The 22,747-nt window shown below is 37.9% G+C and overlaps 1 protein-coding gene across 6 annotated transcripts in view; it reads left to right on the top strand.

Annotated features, from left to right (window-relative positions):
• dock9b (dedicator of cytokinesis 9b) overlaps positions 1-22,747 on the top strand; it is a 153,186-nt gene that overhangs the window by 64,511 nt on the left and 65,928 nt on the right. For all 6 annotated transcript variants that reach the window (XM_073870819.1, XM_073870817.1, XM_073870816.1 and 3 more), the window contains exons 3-10: positions 6,251-6,337; positions 9,481-9,563; positions 12,621-12,690; positions 14,337-14,432; positions 15,459-15,593; positions 19,536-19,710; positions 21,254-21,309; positions 21,841-21,915. In XM_073870819.1, coding sequence (XP_073726920.1) covers positions 6,251-6,337; positions 9,481-9,563; positions 12,621-12,690; positions 14,337-14,432; positions 15,459-15,593; positions 19,536-19,710; positions 21,254-21,309; positions 21,841-21,915 — 777 coding nt within the window. The remainder of the gene's footprint in view (positions 1-6,250; positions 6,338-9,480; positions 9,564-12,620; positions 12,691-14,336; positions 14,433-15,458; positions 15,594-19,535; positions 19,711-21,253; positions 21,310-21,840; positions 21,916-22,747) is intronic.

Here is a 22,747-nt window from a genome sequence, read left to right as displayed (position 1 = left end):
GATGTGCTACTGTGATGTCGGGGGAAGGGTGCTCAGACATGTGAGGCCTGAAATCACTGACTGACAAACTGCTAACTTTACTTCAGTGGACTGCACCTTTTAAATTAAATGATACAGTTCTCTAAACAAACAGCTGGCTTATATGACTTTATTTCTGAATGAGAATTGTTGTAAAGTCTGATGTGCTACTGTGATGTCGGGGGAAGGGCGCTTAGACATGTGAGGCCTGAAATCACTGACTGACAAACTGCTAACTTTACTTCAGAGGACTGCACCTTTTAAATTAAATGATACAGTTCTCTAAACAAACAGCTTGACTTTATTTCTGAATGAGAATTGTAGTGTTGTAAAGTCTGATGTGCTACTGTGATGTCGGGGGAAGGGTGTTTAGACATGTGAGGCCTAAAATCACTGACTGACAAACCTTTACTTCAGTGGACTGCACCTTTTAAATTAAATGATACAGTTCTCTAAACAAACAGCTGTCTTATATGACTTTATTTCTGAATGAGTTTTGTTTATGTTTTGTATATTATGATGTTCTTCTGTGATGTCGGGGGAAGGGTGCTTAGACATGTGAGGCCTGAAATCACTGACTGACAAGCTAACTTTACTTCAGTGGACTGCACCTTTTAAATTAAATGATAAAGTTCTCTAAACAAACAGCTTGACTTTATTTCTGAATGAGAATTGTAGTGTTGTAAAGTCTGATGTGCTACTTTGATGTCGGGGGAAGGGTGTTTAGACATGTGAGGCCTGAAATCACTGACTGACCCTGCTAACTTTACTTCAGTGGTCTGCACCTTTTAAATTAAATGATACAGTTCTCTAAACAAACAGCTGGCTTATATGACTTTATTTCTGAATGAGAATTGTATATGTGTTGTAAAGTCTGATGTGCTACTGTGATGTCGGGGGAAGGGCGCTTAGACATGTGAGGCCTGAAATCACTGACTGACAAACTGCTAACTTTACTTCAGTGGACTGCACCTTTTAAATTAAATGATACAGTTCTCTAAACAAACAGCTTGACTTTATTTCTGAATGAGAATTGTAGTGTTGTAAAGTCTGATGTGCTACTTGATGTCGGGGGAAGGGTGCTCAGACATGTGAGGCCTGAAATCACTAACTGACAAACTGCTAACTTTACTTCAGTGGACTGCACCTTTTAAATTAAATGATACAGTTCTCTAAACAAACAGCTCATATGACTTAATTTCTGAATGAGAATTGTATATGTGTTGTAAAGTCTGATGTGCTACTGTGATGTCGGGGGAAGGGCGTTTAGACATGTGAGGCCTGAAATCACTGACTGACAAACTGCTAACATTACTTCAGTGGACTGCACCTTTTAAATTAAACGATAAAGTTCTCTAAACAAACAGCTGGCTTATATGGCTTTATTTCTGAATGAGAATTGTATATGTGTTGTAAAGTCTTTTGCGCTTCTGTGATGTCGGGGGAAGGGCGTTTAGACATGTGAGGCTAACTTTACTTCAGTGGACTGCACCTTTTAAATTAAATGATCAAGTTCTCTAACAAACAGCTTATATGACTTTATTTCTGAATGAGAATTGTATATGTGTTGTAAAGTCTGATGTGCTACTGTGATGTCGGGGGAAGGGTGTTTAGACATGTGAGGCCTGAAATCACTGACTGACAAACTGCTAACTTTACTTCAGTGGACTGCACCTTTTAAATTAAATGATACAGTTCTCTAAACAAACAGCTGGCTTATATGACTTTATTTCTGAATGAGAATTGTGTTGTAAAGTCTGATGTGCTACTGTGATGTCGGGGGAAGGGTGCTCAGACATGTGAGGCCTGAAATCACTGACTGACAAACTGCTAACTTTACTTCAGTGGACTGCACCTTTTAAATTAAATGATACAGTTCTCTAACAAACAGCTTATATTACTTTATTTCTGAATGAGAATTGTTGTAAAGTCTGATGTGCTACTGTGATGTCGGGGGAAGGGTGTTTAGACATGTGAGGCCTGAAATCACTGACTGACAAACTGCTAACTTTACTTCAGTGGACTGCACCTTTTAAATTAAATGATACAGTTCTCTAAACAAACAGCTTATATGACTTTATTTCTGAATGAGAATTGTTGTAAAGTCTGATGTGCTACTGTGATGTCGGGGGAAGGGTGTTTAGACATGTGAGGCCTGAAATCACTGACTGACAAACTGCTAACTTTACTTCAGTGGACTGCACCTTTTAAATTAAATGATACAGTTCTCTAACAAACAGCTTATATGACTTTATTTCTGAATGAGAATTGTATATGTGTTGTAAAGTCTGATGTGCTACTGTGATGTCGGGGGAAGGGTGCTCAGACATGTGAGGCCTGAAATCACTGACTGACAAACTGCTAACTTTACTTCAGTGGACTGCACCTTTTAAATTAAATGATACAGTTCTCTAAACAAACAGCTGGCTTATATGACTTTATTTCTGAATGAGAATTGTATATGTGTTGTAAAGTCTGATGTGCTACTGTGATGTCGGGGGAAGGGTGCTCAGACATGTGAGGCCTGAAATCACTGACTGACAAACTGCTAACTTTACTTCAGTGGACTGCACCTTTTGAATTAAATGATACAGTTCTCTAAACAAACAGCTGGCTTATATGACTTTATTTCTGAATGAGAATTGTTGTAAAGTCTGATGTGCTACTGTGATGTCGGGGGAAGGGTGCTCAGACATGTGAGGCCTGAAATCACTGACTGACAAACTGCTAACTTTACTTCAGTGGACTGCACCTTTTAAATTAAATGATACAGTTCTCTAAACAAACAGCTGGCTTATATGACTTATTTCTGAATGAGAATTGTATATGTGTTGTAAAGTCTGATGTGCTACTGTGATGTCGGGGGAAGGGCGTTTAGACATGTGAGGCTAACTTTACTTCAGTGGACTGCACCTTTTAAATTAAATGATCAAGTTCTCTAACAAACAGCTTATATGACTTTATTTCTGAATGAGAATTGTATATGTGTTGTAAAGTCTGATGTGCTACTGTGATGTCGGGGGAAGGGCGTTTAGACATGTGAGGCCTGAAATCACTAACTGACAAACTGCTAACTTTACTTCAGAGGACTGCACCTTTTAAATTAAATGATCAGGTTCTCTAACAAACAGCTTATATGACTTTATTTCTGAATGAGAATTGTATATGTGTTGTAAAGTCTGATGTGCTACTGTGATGTCGGGGGAAGGGTGTTTAGACATGTGAGGCCTGAAATCACTGACTGACAAACTGCTAACTTTACTTCTTTGAATTCCAGCTATATAATTATAAAAATCATATAAACTTCATCTTGATTTGTGATTGTTTTTAGAGCTTTTAGTTAATAAACTGAAAATACACATTTATTCTTATTCTAGAAACTGAATATAATAATTAATGATGAAATATGGCATGAGGATTGTTTATATTATAAATCACTATCTGATGCCATGAGGTGATGTTTGCTGTGCTTATTGTGTGGAGTGGGGATTGGGCTACAGTCTGCTTAGCCATCTGAATTAAACAGAATGGTCAGAGATCGATTTTATTCAAACTAAACATAAAGAAGGAAAAAATATTCAAACCAATCAAACTGCAACAAAAAGCACACAATTCCTCATGTTTTAACATATTTTCCTTACGAAAATTAACCATGGTTTTATTGTGTTAAAAGTGAATTAATCATGTTTTTTGGGGTAATGATTACTATCAGCAAAAGCATGGTTTTACTACACTAACCAATTTTAGTTTTTGGTTATCAACAACCATGGTTATTTTGTGGTTACCATGGTTTACTATTTGTTTTTGTTTAACTGTAGTAAAACCATGGTTAATTTTCGTAAGCGTTGTGTCATATATATTTAATTAAATAAACAAAAACATTGTAATGACACCTACTGCATTAAATGTAAACATACCACTTTACTTTTAGAAAGAAATGTTTCATTTAAAGCCTAATGTCCGTCTCCGCTGTATTAAACTGTTCCTGCACCATTAATAAACAACTGTTATCGATTTTATACAGCGCTGCGCATATTGGTCCGGCTATGAAATCAAACTACCGCGAGCACAGACGGTTGACTGTGCTTTTGAATCGCTTTCGCAAAACTGTGATGTCACAAACCGATCGATCTGCGCAGCACAAACACACGTGCTGCCTGCATTACTGTACCGCGGGTCCTGTCAGTCACTCGATGAGTGAGTCGAGGGAGAGGCTGCACGGGTCATCTTTACACAGACGCGACAGAGAAACCGAGTATACGATGCAAAGTTGAGAAACACATCATAAGAGATCCTGATTCTTAATACAGGTTAGTCTGTTTTAAATTGATAGGGTTTATTTTAAACAACTGTAAATAATGTGTCCATTCTTTCATATAATATCTTCCGCAATCTCTACTGATCGCGTATTTGGCCTCTGATTGGTCAGATTATCATTATATTTAAAATGTGCAGTTCATTTAATGGCCGATTGGGGCGATATGGGGCCCTAATCTTCCTGGCCTGTGATTGGTCAGAATCTCCCGAGTGTGTATCTTTCAGGAAGTGCAGTTCTCCTAGAGGGCGCTGCATTATACACAAATTAGTGGGGGGGCATACACACTTTGAGTACACAAATCATGTAAAAGTGCATTTTTGGGACAAGTGAGATTTTAAGTTAGGACACCATTTTAGGACATGCTGAATGCCATTATATAGTCAAACAAATGAGGACATCAAAAAAGTCCTAAATTGTCAAGGTGGTCCTCAGTTTACTGGTGTGTACTCTGGTGAATGTCCCCAAAAGTGACATAAGTAAGTGCACACACACACACACACACACACACACACACTCCCTCCGCTCACTGGTCAGAAGTCTTTATTTCTTTATTTATGTCTTTATGAGGACCGGCTTTTCCATTACTAGTTACAACTATTACACAACCCTCCCATAACATTACAGTAACGTTTTCTTAGGGAAGCTCCCCAAATCTCGTTTTTTCTGAATCTTTCCTGAACCATCCACTTGTACTGGAGAGATCATTATTCTTGACCTTTAAATGTACACTGGTGCAATTTATGGACAGCAAACTACTTAATAAAGCGTGCAACATCTCTAAACTGGCAGTTGAATTCTAGTTAAATGAGGATTTTTTGACATTCACCTCAAAGTGTCCCAATTTACCTAAATTTAGTCTATATGGTTACAATCTAGCTCAGATATCCGCAGGGTGCTGTACACATGAACTGAACTAGTTTCTCTTAAACAAACACATTTCACTTAGCTGTTTATACAGTATGAGGATGTATAAACTTACTTATAGCTAACTTAAACCGTACCCCCCTTTTTCACATTTTATGCTTTTTTGCTTTATAACCTGAAAACTGTATTTGATTTATTTATGAATTATTTTAAGGTTTTGTTCAATTCAGATAACTTCTCCGGCCATTTGTGTCCCTTGGTAATAAATCCTTACCCACAAAAAACACACTGACCTTTAGCTTCTTCTCCATTGCCAGGAGCAACAGTGCTTAGCACACGCTCTCATACAGCGCTACATTTGTGTGTGAAGTCATGCCCAGTCTTCAGACTCACTTCCGAGTGCAATGTCCCAGACTGGTTAGGGATGAGTTCCTAAAGATTATTCTTTTAAAAGCATAGTTTGCTTATTTAAATTATTGCAGCTTCACGTTGTCTCAGGTTCAGCCTCAGGCCCTATAACCATCATGCAGACTTTCATACAGACATAAAGTATGGATGAAGCCTTAATTTACTAAGACAATGTGACCTACAAAGGCACATCTGAGCCCCTGTAATGACAAATCCATGACATGAACATTAAAAATCATCCTCCCATCCTAAAAACCTCCTTTAGTTTTCACTTTAGCATGATTTGTTTTCGCTACATGAAATAAGAAGATTTAAACTCATAGTTTTGTCCTATTATCATGCACAAGCATTTATGGCCTTTCATTAAACATTTGTTAAAACCCAGCTAAAGTCTTTTTTGTGATTTACTTTTTGTGTTTTCTTCCAAAATTCATCCAACAGAAATCCAATACTGACTAAGGAAATTAAAATATTAAAATTATAGTGATATCAATGATTGAAATCAAACTTTGATGCTCCTAATCTCAAAATTAGATTGAGACTTTAGCCTGGATTTTACAGACAAAGCTAAATTTATGTATGTGTAAGATATGTTTGTGTATGTCTGATGTCTCACACACTTCCCCATCATCTGTGTAGATATCCACTTTGAAGCGTCAGGGCAGAACTCTGTATTCGTCTGTACCAGATGGGGCAGAAAAGAGAGCCAGCAGCCTGCTCGTCCAGGAGGTAAGACTATTAAAACTGTCAAATCAACCACCTGAAACCATCTAAGCCATCTAACCCAAACTATCTTAACTAGATGCTGAAAGACTCACCATTACTAAACATAGCAAGCTGAAACTACAAACTAAAACTAACCCTAACCATTTGAACCATCTAAGACTCACCATCAGTGGCGGCTCGTGACTGCTCCTCTGAGGGGCGCAAATTCTAAATAAGAATAATAATAATAATTCCTTACATTTATATAGCGCTTTTCTCAGTACTCAAAGCACTTTACATATGAACGGGGAATCTCCTCAACCACCACCAATGTGCAGCATCCATCTGGATGATGCGACGGCAGCCATATTGCGCCAGAACAGCCACCACACACCAGCTTATTAGTGGAGAGGAGACAGAATGATATTGCCAATTAGTATGAGGGATGATTAGTAGGCCAATGGGCAAGTTTGGCCAGGATGCCGGGGCACACCCCTACTCTTTTTCGAAGGACATCCTGGGATTTTTAATGACCACAGAGAGTCAGGACCTCGGTTTAACGTCTCATCCGAAGGATGGTGCTTTTTTTGACAGTATAGTGTCCCCGTCACTATACTGGGGTGTTAGGACCCACACAGACCACAGGGTGAGCACCCCCTGCTGGTCTCACTAACACCACTACCAGCAGCAACCTGGTTTTCCCAGGTGGTCTCCCATCCAAGTACTGACCAGGCTCCCACAGAATGTTGGCTAAATGTCTGATGCTTATCGTACACTTTCCTGGAAACCCTGTGGGAATGTCGAAGTCGTCTTTTGATTCGTTGAAATAAACCAGATTTCCAGGAGACGCAAGTGTCGCAATTAGTTGTGGTCCCTGGAAAACAAAGTCTTCCATTGACGTTCCATTGAGGAAGAGATTCAGTCGTGTTCACGTGGATAATAATGACCAGTTATCATGATCAGCTAAACGTATTCTCAAAAATATGCAAAGTTCGCGGCATAGACTCTCTAAAAGATGTCCTAGAGTTTTGCTTGAGGCATTTAGTGGAGTCAAAAAAGTTCAGTTCTTCTGAATTGCTTGTATGTGTTGAGAGATATACTTGAAACAGATGTTTAACGGGAGCGTCTCATTGGTGTGGCTGTTGATGAAGTGCACAACGTTGTTCTATGATGAGTAATGTTGTTTATTTAAATGCTATTTGGTTGCGGCTGGTTATTTCAATAACTGACCTGTTGCCAGCTGGCTCGTTATTTTGGGGAGTTCGAAACTGACGCTAGACAGAACAATTTGGTTGTTTGACATGTCAATCAAACAGCCTCGTGGGCGTGCTTTCTCCAGAAAAAGCAGCAAAAAACACCAGACCTTCAGTATTAAAGGTCTGGCTACGCGAGACTATCTAACCACCTAAACCACCAATACTCAGCATTACTTAGCTCAACCATATGAAAATCTAGCAATAAATGCGGTTTGCACAGCTTTATTTCTTGTGTGTCGAATCAGAGTGCAGATTGATCTGTATAGAATACAGTAGATGACCAATTTAAAAACCTCATTTATAGCTTGCTTTTTATGGGTGGTTATTCCAAAGGCAAATTAAGTTTCATGAATAAAGGTCAAAAGACTTTTATGAGACCACAGTTATATACCTAGAAATAAATTCTACTTCAGTTTATCCAACCTAAGATTGGGATTGGTTAGTAAATCTGATGCAGGTTTTGTGCTGAAGTACTGAGTGCAGTGGTACTGTACACACACACACACACACACACACACACACACACACACACACACGTGTTCAAGGATGAGGTCCGGGTCAGAATAGGGTTGCGTGGATATATATCACAGGCATTGAGCCTCATCAGCGGAGAGTGTAAAATGATACTTCCTCCCACTTAATAGCTCGATGACATCATCAAGGGCAGCTGGGCCAGATCCAGGCAGTTTTCCAGCATTTAAAAAAAAACATCTGCTTGGACCATAAGTCAAGTGCACATCACAGCACTCCACAGCAACATGCAAGGATTGTTCTGTTCAACTTTGCAAACAAGCTCTGGCAAATATCTTCGTCCCCTACATTGCGGACATAAAGTATGTTTAATTGAAATGTCAAGTAAACATTTGTCACGGTCTGACCAGAGCTAATGTCATTGTGGTTCTGAGAGTTTTAATTACATGTAATCCACACGGAAATGCAAACAAGATGAGCTCAAGATGAGCCGGCCAAAACCTTTACAGATTGTTTTAATGAATTTCTTTTCTCATAAGGCATCGGTTGCCGGTGGTTTTGTTGTTTTTCTTTTTAATACTTTTTGTTTTGTTACCCAATAGCAATTTTAGTATGAGAAATGTTTATTTAATTATGTATTTATCGTTGTGGCGGTGCTTCTGTAGGCAAATACATTTTTTTATAATTTATTAGTTACACACCCGTCTTTATAAATTGCCATCTTCCATGAATCACAAAAAGGATATAATAAACAATATTAGGACAGGAGCTCACAAACTTCCTAAAGGACACACTATAAAGATGTTTATTGTAACTGCTTTGAAAAGAATAAGAAATCCTTTTTTTAAAACTGTTGTGTCTACAAAATAAAGTTTTATAGGTTTGGAACAACATGACAGTGAGAAAATAGACATAGTATTATTTATGCACTGTATAAAACGATTAGTTAAAAAAGTCAGTGTGGTTGATCTATTCCTTTAAATTTATTGCATCAACTAAACCTTTCTCTCGCTCTCTCTCTCTTTCTCTCTCTCTAACTTTCTTCCATCAATTAGATTTGAAATAAGAGCAAGCTGTTTTATGTTTTGGTGGCTTTTAGTTTCATCTTATCCCTTTAACAACTGCTGAGGACTGAATGCTTGTCTTGCCAACAAAGCAAATAGGATTAAATCTTCTTTACTATAATGCCCAGAGGATATGCCGTAGCGTTTGTATGTGGTGTAATGTGGTGACAGCTTTAACAACGATTAGCACAGAGACATAATACCGCCTAAAAAAGGTATTACTTTCAAAAAAAAGAAGTTGCCACAGACGGCTATGAAAGGTGTATTACTAGAAATATATTTGCATTATACGTGTGTAAAGGGGATGTATGTCTATGTGTTTTCCATCTTACCGAATAGATCAGGCAGAGATGTTTGACTTTTTTATCTTCCACAGAGCATCAAGACCTACAACTCTGACTGGCATGTGGTGACCTACAAATATGAGGATTATTCTGGAGACTTTCGCCAACTTCCAAAGTAAGATGCATGACCTAAAGAGTTAATAGTAGTGGGAAAAAAGCAAAAAAAAGAATGGGATGTATGCCAAGGCATGTAAACCTCTATAAGCATCATTTTATAGCAGCATACCATGACCGTTTTAGGTCTATGTAGGCATGCTTGGGATACAAAGTCCCAGAAGGTTTCAGAAGATTATTATGTTGCAATATATTTAGGCATTTAGGAGAGTTGCATATGCAATGTGATGAACTCGGTTCAAAGTTAGCGGCCATTTTGGCACTATGCGCGGACATACAAATTACTTTTTGCGAAAATTTTCCTGTGTCGTTCCTGTTTGGGAAAGGGTGTTAGAAAGTATAATATATACCGTACAATATATTGTACAGTACAGGCAGTACCCTACTGAAAAATTCACCTAAAACCAGCATAAGCTGGTAGCTGGTTTAAGGTGGTTTATGCTGGTCCTCCCAGCCTGACAAAGCTGGTCATTCCAGCATGATTAGCTAATTCCAGCTAGACCAGCTTAAAATGTGACCAAAACACAGCTAGACCAGCTTGCTACACCAGCAAAACCAGCTTCCTACACCAGCAAAAACAGCTAAAACCAAGCTGGGGACCAGCTAAAACCAGCTCACCAGCTTATGCTGGTCTTAGCTTGATTTTTCAGTAGGGTAGACAAAGGTAGGTCACAAGATTTTGAAACAAAGTCCATGTACTGTATGTATGAGAGAGATGCAACACACTCATTTTATCAGTGTCCCCATGCTGCCCTGCCTCAGTGTTGACAATGAGCCCTCATCTGGATCCAAACCAGGAAATGCGTCTTCCTTCACACAACAACAATCCATTAGCAGCTCTTTTCCCACTTCCTTTCCAAATGTAACTCTCACTTCCTGTCTGCGCTGTCAATCAACACACAAATACTCCACCTGTTTCAAAACAAGACAGCATCCACCCGTCTCAGACAAGTGTCTGTTAGATGTTTTCCACTAGACTTGCTTCCTGTCTCCGGCTCCGCTAACTGATTAAAAGGAATTATGCCTTAGCGGTCGATATCTGGAAAATCACATGTGGAGATCAGCAGACAGTATGTGGCGGGTATTTCATAAAAGTCACAGAGGAGGTATGATGATGGTGGAGGAGATGCAGATATTGCGTGCTGTAGTTTCATCATCATTATCAGTGCAGCACAGTGTCTCGGTGCGTAGCACTGTTGCATCACAGCAAGAAGGTGCCCGGTTTGAGCCTCCGGTAGTCGGGTTTTCTCCCACAATCCAAGCAGGTTAGGTCATTTGGAGATGACAAATTATCCTTTCCCAAATTGTGTGTGCACATTGTGTGTAGATTAACCAGTTCCCGCTAAAAATATAGCCATAGATGCTGAAACAAACAAACATCATCATCACCATCCATTATATTGACCTGCCACTACTCTTTCATCATATCTCTGCTAATGCATTTTCTGTAAACACACGTGGTCGTGCGCTCACATTCACAAGCAATTTGCATTCGGTCATTAGTGCATTAGGCCAAGTTTAACCACCGGTCAGGCTGTTTATGATGTTATGAGCAATGAAATGAAAAATTTAAATGGAATGATTAGTAATGTTTGGAGTGGCATGCTGCTTGCAACGTCAAGGTGATAGGTTCAATTTCTCCAAAACACATACTGATAAAATCTTTACATGGAATATGCAAGTCGCTTTGGATGAAAGCATCTGTCAAATCCATAAATGTACTGCATGTATCTAACATAAATGTACTGCAATGTAATGCATATTACAGCTGTTCATAATTAGAGTTAAAAGTGCAAGCAAATTTTCGTTGGGTGCGTTCAGGCCAGTAAGTAACTGGCAAGAAAGCGCTACTTAAAGATGCAATGTGGGACTTGTGTGTGAAGATTTCTTGACACAAATGCAATATAATACACAGAATTATATTATCAATGGTATATAAAAACCCTACAAAATGAATTGTATTGTTTTTATTACCTTAGAACCAGCCATTTTTATCTACATAATAAGTAAAGCACAGGTCTCCTACATGGAAGTTCCCATTTCGCACCGACATGTTTCTACAGTAGCCTTAAATGGACAAACTGTTCCATAGAGTATGTTTTGTAACTACGTTGTCTCAGACAATGATGTGTTTGTTCTGTGGCGGCTACTGTAGCTTCACTTTGAGGTCCTTTTTACACCTGGTCACTTCATGTGTTTCCTCGAATCTGTCTATCTGATTTGTTAAAACTGTTCCATTTACATTTGGCCACATAAATGCGTCTTGGCAAAACGGATAAGAATCCGATCTTCTACTCCCGTGCAAAATGCAAATACACTATTCATTACTCCGCTTTAAAAAAAACTTAAGATGACTTTTATGCAACAAAAGGCAGCACTTACTGTATGTTGTACTGTATGTTGGGCAGGGGATGCGCGTCTCCTTGCACGGCATGAGCTGGAGAGCGACTGCGCATGATTTAACATACAGGTCCATGACGGGGAAAAGCGTCCACAAAACTCTCTCTCAAAGTTTTATTCCTTTGTTTAATATAAGCAAGTTTGTCATTGGACTCTTTTATTGGTTCTTGAAAGCTTTTTAACCCACTGCCATCGCTCCATAAAGCAATAAGCGTGTCGTCTTTGTTTGTTTGCCTCTCTGCAGGCTAACTTCCGGGTGACGTGTTTACGTTTGGGAGAAGTTATGCGCTGACATATGTGGTTTCATTAACCAGATTTACACTTGTCCAGTTTCCTCTGAAATGCGTCCCAGACCACCTCCTGAAGTGGTTTTAATGATTTAAATCCATTTTGAAAACATTTCGAAGAACGTTTACACCTGGTCTTTTTACGATCAGATAGCTTTCTGTTCAGAGAAAACGCATTAAGTGACCATGTGTAAAAAGCCCCTATGAGTTTCGAAAGGTAGGGGTGAGCTGTGGACTGAGCCGTTGGCTGCAATTCACAGTCTCACCGCTAGATGCCACTAAAAGTCCCACATTGCACCTTTAAATTTTCTTTTAAAAATTTGCAAGTCTATTTGTCTTGTTTATATATCATGTTTTGGGTTCTTTCACAGTAAAGTTCCTCGGCCAGATAAGCTAGCCAATCACGTGTTTGAGGTCGATGAAGATGCAGATAAAGAGGAGGTGAGAGACAATAACCCATATTCCTTCATTGTGTGTTTGTGCATGTGGCATTGTCATTAACGTGGTGATATTTGAATCTTAATGTTTTTATTAAGAAATTGTAGCATGAAACTTATTACTAAGTATTATTTTAACAAAATAGAAAATATTACAAGATAAAACAGTATACAGAGTGATGAGAAAAATGATAAATAAATTATAGAACAGTGACAGTGTGTGAATTTGTGAATCTAATTGTAACTGGTTTAAAAAAAATATGAAAAAATTAGATGACTAACTTATAAGACTATGGCCACCCATCTTATAAGTCGATTATGAGACTTGAGTCTGAATTTCACAAACAGGCTCACATATATGAACTGTTATATGTATAAATACCTACAAAACAGCAGTGGCGGCCGGTGACTTCTTTTTTCGAGGGCGCACGATGCGAAGTTCGTCACAACATGTATGTAGCCGTCATGTGTGTGGTTCGTAATTTCAAAATATGTGTTCTGCGCGTCGAGTAATCCTATGTGCATCATGTGTCTTGTCAAAATAACTGCTGCAGACGCGTCTAAAGGGTTTATGATGAAAGAGACGCTCACGATTGACAGATACTCGCATAATCTCATGCATAATCAGAGTTTACTGTTAAGGGAGTGTCTTGCGTGTATTTTGTGAACGTGAGCGTCTCTTTTTTCATAAACGTTTTTTACGTGTGTGCAGAAGGCACTTATTTTGACAAAACATGTGATGCACATGGTTCACATCACGCAACAAACACATAATTTGAAAACATGAGCAACACACATGATACCCCGAACACATATTTTGAATTTGCGCCCCTCGGAAGAGAAGTCACGAGCCGCCACTGCGAAACACTGCTTTCAAACACATTATGCAGGATCACAGCACATATCCTAACATTTACAAGAAGGAGGTTCATCTGTCACATAGTTATGTGGTGATATTTCACATTGTGTAGAATAATGTAATTAGTGTGCACCTCAGGAATTTGGTTAATTAATATTCAGCTGCCTAAACTGTGTACGTCAAGAGGTTTGTTTGAAGAAGTTATGAAAAAGAAAGAGAGAGACACTCATTGCTTACGAACTTATTAGCTTATTAAAATCCTATTCACCATAATTCAACAGCCTAGTGCAACGTATGTGATTTCTTCTTTATGTTCACGCTGAGGAGAATAAATAAATGATAAGGAACTTACAGCTCATTAGTAATGCGTTTGTGCCTCTGGGACTACATTAGGCTTAGAGAAAGAGCAGACACAGGACTCCACTGCCTCTAGGCTATCTGATCCCCTGATTGGGTTTCACCTACATTTCCCAGAATTCCATCCGCGCGTCTGCCACATTGTCTGAGCGCTCTGTCAGGAACGGAGTTTGTTTGTTTAGTTTTAAGTCTGTTCCCCGTTGGGACAAGGGAAAACATGAATCATTGAAAGGTGTCAGGTGGAATGGACTTCATGTTGAAACACGGAGGAGGACGTCTAGGGGCTTTAATGTGGGAAATGATGCTGGATATCGACTTGTGTTTGTTCAGGCCTAAAGATGACAGATGACGTCAGTGTTTTGTGTTTTAATATGAATGTTGTGTTTTTACTCGGTGTGTGGCTGGCATGTTATACATCTCTCCTGTTTCTTTAGGATGCTGCCTCATTGGGCTCTCAAAAAGGTGGCGTGTCTAAGCACGGCTGGCTACATAAGGCAAACATGAACAGTGCCATCAGTGTTACAATGAGGGTGAGTTAACATGTAAACATCCCATTGGCCATTTTGATGATGAGCATTTTGTTTTCAAGATTATAAGAGGATTACTGAATGAGATGTTTGGACATAAATGTGTATTGACTGTGTGTGAACACAACAACCCTACAATTTAAAAAATCCACCCTCTCCTTCTTTTTTAATTCCAATTAAACCAAAGCAGTCTAATTAGCCATGCTGTTTTGATTCTCTTGTTAATGTGACATCACACAAACGAACCCTGCCCGTGTCCACTGACTTACTGTTTAATTTTACCCAAAAGCTTTTCTAAATCTGTTTGTTAGCACATTTTATCACTACTGCGGTTAAAGATACTATTGTCACATCTATTTTTAACCATTAATGTTGGTAAGGGGGTGAAGAGCTGTAGCTCATTTGCATTTAAATGTACACACATGAAAACAGGACTTTTTTGCTTTTACCCAAATAGGGTCATTTTGCACATGCACAGTATAACAAATGATCTGTGGGGTATTTTCAGCTAAAACTTCACAGAGACATTCTAGGCCCACCTGAGACTTATATTATATCTTGTAAAAGTGGCATAACAGGTGGCTTTTAAATTTGTGCTGTGCCATCAGCATTGGTGTAATATTGTTTAATGTAGTAAGAAATGTTTGCATAAACTGGTTGTAAATACTACACTTTTTTGTATTCATTGCTTTAACATCATAAAATACAATATGGATAAGATTACAATAGAAATTAACCAATTTGCATACTGTGCAAGTATAAAAGCTGCATCTTGCAGAAGTAGTGTAGATATCATTTCCATGGTTGCAAGTTCTGCATACAGTAGTTTCGTACTACTGGTGGGTTGCAGAACAAACTTTGACCTTTGGCTCAGCTCTTAGAGTCGGGCAGGAAGTGGGACCTTACCAGTACAGTCTATTTTCCCATGGTCCCCTTCCTACAAGTGTTATTTTTAGAACAGTCCCTGGACATCTAAACATTGGAAGTTTAAATGCAATGCTTATTGTCTCCTATTTTTTTTCTCTTTAGTCTTTTAAGAGAAGGTATTTTCACCTGACCCAGCTGGGAGATGGATCGTACAACTTAAACTTCTACAAAGATGAGAAAATATCTAAAGAACCCAAAGGAACCATTTTTCTGGACTCCTGCATGGGTGTCATCCAGGTGACTATCAATGTACTGTAATCAACAATGGCTCTGTAGAATCAACATCTGTGCTTTAAGTTAGCATAATCAGTCAATATGAATATGATAAGTGCGAAAAAGGTCCATGACCATTTGCGAATTGACCTTTTTAATGGGCTAAAATTCTTATAATGTACTCCCTGCTTATGAAATGTTCCCGCTTCAGGCTCTGTTGGAAGCATTTATGTTGTAATGTTGATTACCACAGAAAATAATAATGTGGGCTTGTCACTCACTTTTTGCAGTTCTCTATTGCACATTTTGTAGAACACTTACTGTAAGTAGGGAAAACAAGGTCAAGCACATAAAGTTTTCTTTTTTTAAGTAAAGCTTGAATTGTTTGTTTTCTGCTCATGCCATGTGTAATATTGAAGTTTTAAATGACAAATTATCATTATTTGTGGTTGGGCTACAGTTCTAGGTTGAAAAATTCTAGTTATTATAGTCAATGACATAATTCCTGTGCTTTTCTTGTGGATATAATGTGTAATTTACAGCAATTACAGTACTGGCAAACTGCACACTTTTAAAACTAGACGTGCTACAAATGGATTTTGATTTCGTAAAAAACAGTTCTCTCTCCATTCCCTTACCTTTTTATAGTCTAAAAAACATAATTCCACTACGTCTTGTAAAACAAAAGGCTCTTTGGATGTTTAAGGTTCTTTTAGGAACCATACAGACAAAAATACTTCTATGGCATTGTTTACAGTAGTACCTTTATTTTTAAAGGGATAGTTCACTTTAAAATGAAAATTCTGTCATCATTTTCTCATTCTCATGTAGTTCTAAACCTGTATGAATTTCTTTTTTCTGATTAACATAAAAGAAGATATTTTGAGAAATGATGGTAAACACACAGCAGATCATTGACCATTGACTTCCATAGAAGGAAAAAAAGTTTTTGTGATAAATGATGAAGAAAATATTTTGATAAATGATGGTAAGCACACAGTTGACAGTACCCATTTAAGTCCATCATATTTTTTATTCCTACTATGGAAGTCAATGGTCACTATCTGCTGTGTGTTTACCATCATTTCTCAAAATATCTCTTTTGTGTTCATCAGATAAAAGAAACTATCCCTTTGAAACAGCATGGCCATGACATGAGTAGACATTAAATTATGACATACTGTTTAAAATAAAAGGTATACACTGTAAAAAAAAGATTTGTTATGTTAACTTAAAAAAGTTACCTCGTTACCTTAAAATATTGAGTTAATTTAACTAAAAAAAATTTTGTCAACTAATATTTTTAAGTTAAATTAATTTAAGACATATTTAAGACAACCAGGTAACTTACCTTTTTAAGAAATTGCTTAACTTAATTTGTTAAAGGATTAGTCCACTTTCTTAAAAAAGAAATCCAGATAATTTACTCACCCCCATTTTATCCTAAATGTTGATGTCGTTCTTTGTTCACTCGAGAAGAAATTAAGGGATTCCAGTACAATCGTTTTGCTAGAAAAGACCCTTATGCCTCGATTGGTATCGTTTGAAGCTTCGTTAAAACTGCAATTTTAAACTGCATTGAAACTGTAAACTGTTAGGGTCCAATAAAGTCTATTCAATTGAGAAAAATCATGGAATGCTTTTTCTAAAAAAACGCAACTTCTTCACGAGTAAACAAAGAAAGACATCAAAATTTTGGATGACATAGGGGTGAGTAAATTATCGAGATTTTTAAGTAAAATATAAAGTAAAATAAAATATATGTTGATTTGACATCAGTGTTGCATTTTACTGTGTACCTTGTAATGCCCTGTAAGTCAATTTGGATAAAAGCGTCTGCCAAATGTGTAAGTGTAAATGACTTACTATAAATGAGGTTAGTAAGCAATTCAATCCCTGTATCTCACCTTAAAATATATAATGTTTACATTTAATGGCTATGCATTCTATACAGTGTATTTTAAAGGCGGAGTCCATGATGTTTGAAAGCCAATGTTGATATTTGAAATCACCTAAACAAACACGCCCCTACCCCAATAGAATCTGGAACTTCTGTTGATAGACCCGCCCCACACATACGCAATCCGGCATTTTATTTGATTTGATTGGCTATAAGTGTGTTTTGGTAGACGGCCCGTCTAATTTTCCAAAGCGTTTTTCAAACATCGTGGACTCCGCCTTTAAAGGATTAGTCAATTATCTTTAAAAAAATCCAGATAATTACTCAGCACCATGTCATCCAAAATGTTGATGTCTTTCTTTCTTCATTCCAGGATTTTTCTCGTTTTAATGGACCCCAACACGTAACAGATTAAATGCAGTTTAAACTTGCAGGTTCAAAGGGCTCTAAACAATCTCAAACGAGGCGTAAGGGTCTTACGATTGTCATTTTGGACAAGAAAAAAAGCACTTTTAAACCACAATTTCTCATTTATCTCCCGTCCTGTGATGCGCCAGCGCGACCTCACGTAATACGTTATCACGTCAAGAGGTCATGGATGACGTATGCGAACTTACGCCCCAGTGTTTACAAGTGTGGAGAAAGAGGGTCGTGCCGACGTTGTTGTATGTGGAATGATACTAATTAATGTCTTTGTGTCAGTTTATTGTTTAAAATGGTCCGCAAATGTGCGTTTCATATATGTAACACGTGACCTTTCCACGCCATTATGCAATTACGTGAGGTCGTGCTGACGCGTCACAGGACCGGAGATAGATGAGAAGTTGTGGTTTAAAAGGGCATATTTTATATTTTTCTTGTCAAAAATGACAACTGTTTCGCTAGATAAGACTCGTTTGGGATCGTTTAAAGTCCTTTGAAACTCCGTTAAAACTGCAAGTTTAAACTGCATTAAATCTGTTATGTGTTGGGGTCCATTAAAGTCCATTAAAATTAGAAAAATCCTGAAATGTTTTCCTCAAAAAACATAATTATTTCTTGACTGAACAAAGAAAGACATCAACATTTTGGATGACATGGTGGTGAGTAAATTATCTGGATTTTTTTTTTAGAAAATTGACTAATCCTTTAATAATTCCTACCTACTGCAAAAAATATCTAAAAAATATTTTATATCTTAAATTAATTTGCATATTTATTTAAGTATGAAGTACATTTTTTCATTATTGTTGAATTTATGTTGTAATAAATAAAACACCTAATGACACAGAGGCCAGTCATGTAGAATTATGTGTAAGGGTCAGAGGTCATCACCCATAAACAATTGGATTTAACATGGATGGTAAAAATGGATGTTAAAGATCTAACCACCAAAAAATGTGTTTACATTATTTTCTTTGACAATCAACAAAATGCCGATGATAGAGCTTAATTTGTATTGAACCTGGAACATTCCTTTGAGAATTTGAAGAATAGATGCTTTGTTTTGTGTATTTACTTCAGCACAAAGCAGTTTATAGAAGAAGACCGCATCTCTAATAACATCCTCATGAGGTTCTTCCTTTGTCAGGTCTAGAGGGGATATCAAATCAGTGTTTGGACCGTCAGTTCCTCAGATGGAGCTGCTCGGGTTTCCAAAGAAAGATAAAAAGAGAGATGAGAAGTCCAGCATAATTGACGCATGGTTTCTCCAAAGTTCAAATCTTTCCACTCTCCTGTGGTGCACTCGGTTTATCTGCCCTCTTGAAAGAATAAAGTATTCCTATATCCACACCCTTCTTTGTCTTTTCAACATCTGTTTTTGTACATCTTGTCTGTTTTCCACATTTCAAACAAAGTAAAAGTTAGAAAGAGAGACAGGTCGGAAGCATAAACATTTTAACAGGTGCACAGGCACTGCTGCCGGTTATTCCTCGACTGTCGTCTGGGAATGAATGGTTTTCAGCTGCAGTAGGACAGATACGGTATTTTCCAGAGTAGTTTCAAGTTAAAAATAGTCATAATAAATGTGTTAAATCTAGCTTCATGCATATATATATCATGTGTGTGTGTGTGTGTGTGTGCAGAACAGTAAAGTGCGACGTTTCGCATTCGAGCTGAAGATGCAGGATAAAAGCACTTATCTTCTGGCTGCAGACAGCGAGGGAGAGATGGATGATTGGATCAGCATCCTCAACAAGATCCTCCACAGCAGCTTTGAGATCGCCATGCAGGAGAGGAGGAACGGCGAGCTCCACGAAGGTGTGTGATTTTACAGATGTGACACATTATTATGTCACATATGTTAACGTGTGTTGATACATTACTGTATGACTGTACAAGGATATTAACACAGTTAAAGTTGGAAAGATGTTTATACACATTACAGAGACCACCCACTTTCTAATAGATCTATCTCTACACCCAACACATGCACTGACGTACAAGCAGCCCTACATAAACACGCGCTTATTAGTAACACTAAACACCTCCTGAACCTTTTGGATTTCACACGGCAGAGGAGGTTGGGAGTCTTTATTTGTGTTTGATAAGTTTCGAGGGAGCCAGCACATTCCTTACGTCCCCGTGTATGAACAACAAACACCTGCCAGCCAATCAGAGCGCAGAACAATGTGCGATTTATTGTTTGTGGTGCCTGCTAGGGGGGAATCACTACTAGTACTGTTTAAAGGTGTAGTGTGTAACTTTTTTAAGGATCTCTTGACAGAAATGCAATATAAAAATTATATTATCAGTGTTGTTATGTTTTTATTACCTTATTATGAGACGTTTTTATGTACATACACAGAGGGTCCCCTTACATTTTGTTTCTACAAAAGCCCTTGACGGACAAACTTTTTTTACTTAGTTGTCTCCAACGATAACATGGTTGTCCGGTGGCGGCTACCATAGCTTCTCTATGTGTTTCGTTAAACGGTGGAGTTAAACGTTTGTTGCAATTTGCAACCTCACCACTAGATGTACTAAAATTTACACACTGCACCTTTAAAATGATGCATTGTGGCACATTTTGTACACTAAAGCAATGAAAATTCCTTGATCATTCACTCACCCTCAAGTTTTTCCAAACCAGAAGAATGTTTGTAGCCAAACTGATCTGGGTCACCATTCACTTCCATAGTATTATTTTTGCTACTATGGTTCCCCAGATATGTTTGGTTACAAACATTCTTTAAAATTTCACATGTGTAATCCGAGTTTAGCGTTAAATTAGTGTCTTGTGAGTATTTTGTGAATGTGAGCGGCCCTTTAAACCCTTTTGAGGCGTGTGCAGCAGGCACATATTTTGACAAGACACATGATCCACATAGGTTGACATGACGCACTGAACACATATTTTGACATGACGGGCAGCACACATGACACTCCGAACACATATTTTGAATTCGCACCCCTCGAAGGGAAGTCACCGGCCTTCAATGCTGTTATCACATTGTGCCATGAGCTTCAGGAATGCTGTTGCTATATTCATGTATCATTATGTCACAGAGAGATATGTTTTTACTTTTCAAACATATTATTTGCAAGATATTTACAGGCAAGTGATATAATGGGGCTACAAATGTAAAAGATTTAAATAATTTAAATTGATGGACTATCATCATAGAGGCTTTTTTGCTTTAGTACATTGAAGCTGCCCCATAGCAGTGTACTTAAAATACACCTTCATAGCAACTGCACACAACCAACATCAAAGCATCATGTCAACAGGTTTTCATACCATAAAATTGAATTGGCTGGATTTTAGAGTTTCAAAACCACATATGTGTTTTCTCTCGCACAGACGATGAGATGGGAAAGACAGACCACGTGCCGGGGAATTTTCAGGACAGTTTCCAGGTAAACACACAGACATACGTAATCTCACAATTAGCTGATTGTCCAAACAATCATCTGCAGATGAAAACAGTTTGTGTGCTGGATGAATGATAAGGACTTGTCCTCAGCTCTTATGTCTTGATTGTAGTATGATCTCAGCGCTGGCGTCCTTACTGTCTGCCCTCTCTTAACACATCTACAGATTTTCCACACACACAGATTTAGTCGTCACAGTTTTTCCACAGTGAGACACGCACACTTTTCTCCTGTCCTCCACATTTCCTCATCTAGACGCCTATTTTCTCTAAAATCTGAATATTTTCTCATGCATCACGATTGTTACTTTCAAACAGTAATATCCAATCACTGCATTCATATGTTACACACATGTGACCCTGCCTGTGAAAACCCAGCAAGGGGTCATTTTGTCGTGATTTATCGTTTTATACATAAACTCATCATAATGTATAGAACATTCTTGTGAAAATATAACCTTAATATCTTAAGATTGAAATAAAGGGAAAATAATGATTAAAATGCTTTTTTATTCAGAGTGCAAGAGACATCGAGTCCAAGATGAGAAGTGAGACTCGTCTTAAGCTTTTTACACTGGACCCTGACACACAGGTAAGACAATCGCAATTTGCCTAATAGACACAATTTCATGATTAAAGAAGGGGTGCATGATTTTTGAAAAACACTTTGGGAGTCATGCCTAGTACCAAAACACACTTGTAGCCAATCAGCAGTAAGGGGCGTGTCTACTAACCCACATCGTTGCCTGGGTTGCGTATATGTGGGGCGGGTCTATCAAAAGAAGGTCCAGATTCTATTGGAGTAGGGGCGTGTTTGTTTAGGTGATTTCAAATGTCAACATTGGCTTTCAAAGATCATGCACCCCACCTTTAAAGGAATAGTTTACCAAAAAATTAAAATTACCTATCCTACTGTAGGCGTATATGACTTACAGAATAAGAGTTATACTAAATAATATTCAGACCCTTTCTGGATTATAACACATTAAAATTTGTCCAGTTTTATGAGGAATTGTGGGTTAATGCATGTGTTCTGAAGAGAAAACATTTTGTATATTGGGCTTATTTAGCAATCGCTATGTCGTTTTTAAATGTAAACACATGAAGAGGATTGAATGCACTTAAAAATGGTGGCACACCGGCTCCATTTCGGTAAATCAATCATTGAGTCTCCTGACTATATTTTTGTGATGGAGCCAAGCAGATCCAGGATTTTATTTAAAGAGCACCAATTTAATTGCAAAAACAACGTTATTTTGTGTATTTGGTATCATACAATGTGTTCGTGGTGGTTTATGAAAACACATTATTTTCCACATAATTTTCCACCGTACATTTTTGTAGCTCCAGATTTCATTCTCTTCCTGAAATGCACGGATTTGAAAAGTTCTGTATCTCTGATTGGCCAGCTAATCTGTACGTTG

Source organism: Misgurnus anguillicaudatus, chromosome 8 (genome assembly GCF_027580225.2).
Source record: "Misgurnus anguillicaudatus chromosome 8, ASM2758022v2, whole genome shotgun sequence".
In the NCBI taxonomy this organism is placed as follows: Eukaryota; Metazoa; Chordata; class Actinopteri; order Cypriniformes; family Cobitidae; genus Misgurnus; species Misgurnus anguillicaudatus.
The sequence above is the reverse complement of the archived record's forward strand: the minus strand, read 5'-3'. Positions and strand labels throughout refer to the sequence as shown.